The sequence below is a fragment of the Lepidochelys kempii genome, chromosome 11, assembly GCF_965140285.1.
Source record: "Lepidochelys kempii isolate rLepKem1 chromosome 11, rLepKem1.hap1, whole genome shotgun sequence".
NCBI classification, from domain to species: Eukaryota; Metazoa; Chordata; order Testudines; family Cheloniidae; genus Lepidochelys; species Lepidochelys kempii.
In genome coordinates, this window is record NC_136390.1 from 77,955,096 (window position 1) to 77,959,730 (window position 4,635).

General features: G+C 53.5%; 1 protein-coding gene across 1 annotated transcript; it reads right to left on the minus strand.

The window, feature by feature from the left end:
• Window positions 1-690: 690 nt before the first annotated feature.
• Window positions 691-4,348, minus strand: LOC140895271 (uncharacterized). The gene is made up of 4 exons (XM_073304717.2): window positions 4,245-4,348; window positions 1,988-2,463; window positions 1,319-1,611; window positions 691-882 (listed from the first exon to the last, which is right to left on the minus strand). The coding sequence occupies exons 1-4, from the start codon at window positions 4,301-4,303 to the stop codon at window positions 691-693; spliced, it is 1,020 nt and encodes a 339-aa protein (XP_073160818.1). The 5' UTR covers window positions 4,304-4,348.
• Between the last annotated feature and the right edge of the window lie 287 nt (window positions 4,349-4,635).

Here is a 4,635-nt window from a genome sequence, read left to right on the forward strand (position 1 = left end):
TCCTCTATGGACAGGTCCTCCCTCCCCTTCTCCGTGGCCAGCTTCTCCTCCTCCTTTTCCTCCTTCTCGTCCTCCTCTCTGGCCAGGTCCTCTTGCTCCTCCTCCTCCATGGCCAAATCCACCTCCTTCTCTTCTTCTTCCCCCTGCATCGGCACATCCTCATCCTATTCCATTCCTGGGTCCTCCTAGTCTATTGCCAGATCCTCTTATCTCCTCTTCTGCCTCTTCTTCTCCCCCCTGCATGGCCACATTCTCCTCCTTCTCCTCTGTGGCCAGGTCCTCTTCCTCCTGCTCCTTCTCCATGGCCAGATTTTCCTCCTTCTCGTCCTCCTCTCTGGCCAGGTCCTCTTGCTCCTCCTCCTCCATGGCCAGATCCACCTCCTTTTCTACTTCTTCCCCCTACATCTGCACATTCTCTTCCTCCTAGTCTGTAGCCAGATCCTCTATTTCCTCTTCTCCCTCTTCTTCCCCCTGCATGGCTACATCCTGCTTCTTCTCCCCTCTGGCCAGGTCCTCTTCCTCCTGCTCCTTCTCCATGGCCAGGTTCTCCTCCTCCTTTTCCTCCTTCTCGTCCTCCTCTCTGGCCAGGTCCTCTTGATCCTCCTCCTCCTCCGTGGCCAGCTCCACCTCCTTCTCTTCTTCTTCCCCCTGCATCCACACATCCTCATCCTCCTCCATTCTTGGGTCCTCCTAGTCTATAGCCATGTCTTCTACCTCCTCTTCTGCCTCTTCTTTTTCTTGCATGGACACATCCTCGTCCTCCTCCATTGCCAGGTCCTTTTCCTTCTCTTCCTCCTGGTCCAGGTCCTCCTTGTCCTCCTCTGTGGCCTGGTCCTTCTCCTTGGCCAGGTCCTCCTCTTCCTCCTCTGCAGCCACGTGGTCCTCCTCTTACACCTGCTCCATGGCCAGGTGCTCCATTCCCGTGGCCGGGTCCTCCTACTCTTCCTCCAGAGGCAGGTGCTCCTCTTCCTGCTCCATGGCCAGATCCTTCTCTTCTTCCTTTTGCTCCATGATCAGGTGTTCCTCCACCAGGGCCACATCCTCCTCTTCCTTTACCTTCTTCTTCCTCCTCCTTCTCTGCAGTCAAATCAGCTTCCTCTTCTACGGAGAGGTCCTCCTCCTCCTCTGGAGGAAAGTTCTCCTCCTCCTCTTCTGCAGACAGCTTCTCCTCCTCCTCCTCTTTTTCCTCTTCTGCAGACAGGTTCTCATCCTCCTTCTCCTCTCCTATCTCTTCTGCAGACATGTTCTTCTCCTTCTCCTCTTCCTCTTCTTCCTCTTCTGCAGACAGCTTCTCATCCTCCTCCTTTTCCTCTTTTACGGATATGTCCTCCTCCTCCAACTTCTCCTCTGTGTCCAGGACTTCCTCTTTAGTCATGTCCTTGTCCTCTTCTATGGCTAGGTCCTCCTCCTCCTCTTTTTCTGTGGTCAGGACTTCCTCCTCCTGCTTCTCCTCCTCCTCTGTCTCTAGCTCTTCCTCCTCTTCCTCGCCTTCTGTGGCTGGGTCTTCATCCTCCTCTGCCTTTTCCTCAGTGGCAAGGTCCTTCTTCTCCAACTGGTCCATGGGGGTCTCTGCATCAGAGAGACAAGGGCAGAGGGGGACTCTTGCTGCAGCTGGGGGGAAGAAGAGGAAGGACAGGGGTGTGGTGGGGAGAGAAGATTTAATGTTTCCCCCTCCAATATAAGCACCACGTGGCAGAGAGTTCCCCACACTACCCCTCCCACAGACCCCTCAGCACCATGGCCCCATGGCAGATGGGGCCCTTCACTGTCCCATCCTCCCTGGGACTTGCCCCAAAGCATCAGGATCCCACTTCCCAGTAGCTCCCCCCATTTCCCGCTGCAAGGGGTGGCTCTGCGACTCCCGCTGACGTCATTGGGCTCAAGTGGCTCAGGCCAGAGCCCTGGGTTGGGGTCCTCCCAATGACTCAGAGAGTGATTGGGTGTTAATGGCCCCGTGCTCCTCCCCGTCCCCAGGGCGTCTCCTCACCTGCAGTGGAGGAGCACTCAGCTTCCATGCTCCAGGGAGCCTCCAGGGAGTGGCCGCTCTCCCCTCCAGCACCAGTTGAGCTGCTGGGGCAGCGATCCTGCCCTGGGGATGCCTCCTGCTGGTCCACGGGGCTGGGCTCCTGAGGGCTGGCCTTCCAGCAGAAGCAAACCCAGAGCTGCATTGCCTGGCTCCTCTCGTGGCCTGGGTCCTGCCTGCCCAGACTGAACTTGGGCCACCTCCATCTTGGCCTGGCTGTTGTGTTCCTCTGTTCAGCACCAGCCCTGGGAGCTGGTTTCCTCCTGGTGAGCAGGGCCGAGCAGGTCCATCTCCTGGGCTGTCCGGGAGCTGCTTCCCATTCCATGGGGATGGAGGGGCAGCTCTCTGTCTGGGGATGCTGGCAGCTGCCCCCCTCTGGCTCTGGGGCCACCCGTGGAGTCTTCCTCCCAAGAAGCCTCCTGAGCACCTCCATCCTGGAACTGAGCAGGGAGCAGCCGTGAGTCTGGGGCAACACAGCCTCTCGCCAATGGGCCTGTCTGCCCCCCAGCTGGGGTGACTCCCTGTCATCCCATGCCTCCCAGGGGGCATCTGGACTGGGATCTGCGCACACTGGCAGGGCTAACCCTGCAGGCTGCTCCCAAAGCTCCCCCAGTGTTGGAACCCCCAGGGAATCTCATCCCTTTAGAGCAGTGGGGTCACTGACAGAGACCTGTAGTCAGTCTGTCTGCATCCCCAGGCCACACTCCCTCCCTGGCCTGAGAAGGCAGAGAACCCGGGTGTCCAGGCTTCACTCCTGAGCCACTGGCAACAGCAGACAGGTGCCCCCTGTTCCCCAACCCCAGCTCAGCAGCTACCAGCTAGTGGACATCCCAACTTCAGCCCCCCACTCCTATCCCCGCTCTGCGCAGCAGACCGTGGGCAGGCCCCCAGTACGGAGCAGCTGGGTCAGGGATGGCTCCAGGGGGCGGGGGGCAAGGAGGTGGGAGCTGCAGTGGAGCAGTGTGCTGGGAGGAGGGGCACCCTTGCCTCGAAGGCACACAACGGCGCCCCCAAGCACAGTGGCCTGGTGTGCTATTAATTCTCATGACAAAAAATAATGCAGTAATTTGGTTTGAGTTCATCACATGCATTAACTGCAATTAATTGACAGTCCCAAAAATTAGTTTCGATTACAAATATTTGCACTGTAAAAAAGATAAAATAGTGCCATGCAAATGCCTGTTCTCACGTTCAGGTGATCTTGGAAATAAGAAGTGGGCAGCATTATCTCCTGAAAATGTCAACCAACTTGTTTGTCTTTGCGATTGGCTGAACAAGAAGCAAGACTGACTGCACTTGTAGGCGCTAAAGGTTTACGTTGGGTTGTTTAGGAGTGCAGTTACGTAAAAACCCACTACATTTGTAAGTTGCACTTTCACGAGAAAGAGAGTGCACTACTGTACTTGTACGAGGTGAATTGAAAAGCACTATTTCTTTTATCTTCACTGTACACTTTGTATTCTGTTCCAGACGGGTGGCCGTGTTAGTCTGAATCAGCAAAAATAACGAGTCCTTGTGGCACCTTAGAGACTAACCAATTTATTTGGGCATAGCCCACGAAAGCTTATGCCCCCAAAATTTGTTAGTCTCTTAGGTGCCACAAAAACTCCTCATTGTTTTTGTATTCTGTGTTGTAATTTCAAATCAATATATTTGAAAATATTAAAAAATCCCAAAAGATTGATAATACGTTGCACTTGGTATTCTATTATTGTTTAAGAGTGCAATCAAAACTGTGGTTAATTGACAGCCCTACTTATTGGCTTTGGATGGAGCCCAGCAGAAAATCAGTAGGAATTCTTTCCCAAACACTCACCCACTGGCCTTCTGAGCTCAGAGGGTTTAATGTACCTTGTCTGATCAGGACTCACTACTGCCAGGAGTTTGAGAAGTGTCTATCCCTTCATTGGAGAGATTGGATAGGCGAGTGGCAGCCTGTAAGTCCCCCTCCCCAACAGTCCGCACAGCTGCTTGGAGGGGGTATCACGAACTCTCGTGATGGTAGTTGCGGGTTCTGGCAAGCCAGGGTAAAGGATTTTTTGGATAAATGGATAAGGAAGAGCCAGGGCCCATACCAGGTGCAGGGGTCACCCTGGGATGAGATTAAAAAGGAAATGGAGGCAATGTTAGGGAACCCAGAGGGATGGGGGATGGTTGAGGAGCCCACCCTCCTTGGTATATGGGTAGTGGAAGAAGGTCTCTGCCCATGGGGACTGAATACCTTTCAGGGAAAGGAGGCACTTCAGTCCGCTTATGAGAGGTTTGACATAAGGGCAGCATTACGGGAAGCTGCCAAGAATCTTTCAGGTTTGGTGCTGCTTCAGCAAGGGCTGCTGAAGGGTTGTAAATTAGTTAGGGGAGTGAAAGATGATTTGGCAAAACAGGGTTTAAAGTCCAAAGCAGAGTTAACAGACTACCTTTAGAGACTGGAGCTGGGACTTGGTCCTGGGGAGTGGAGAGAAGGAAGGGGAAGAAAAAAAAAAGTTTCAAAGTGCAACCTGCCTTTCCACACTTTTGTTTTTCTGAAGTTTTAATAGAGGGTACTTTGGATACGTATGTGAGATGTCAAGAAGGAAGTTTTTGTTTAATGATAAAACCCAGTTATATAAATG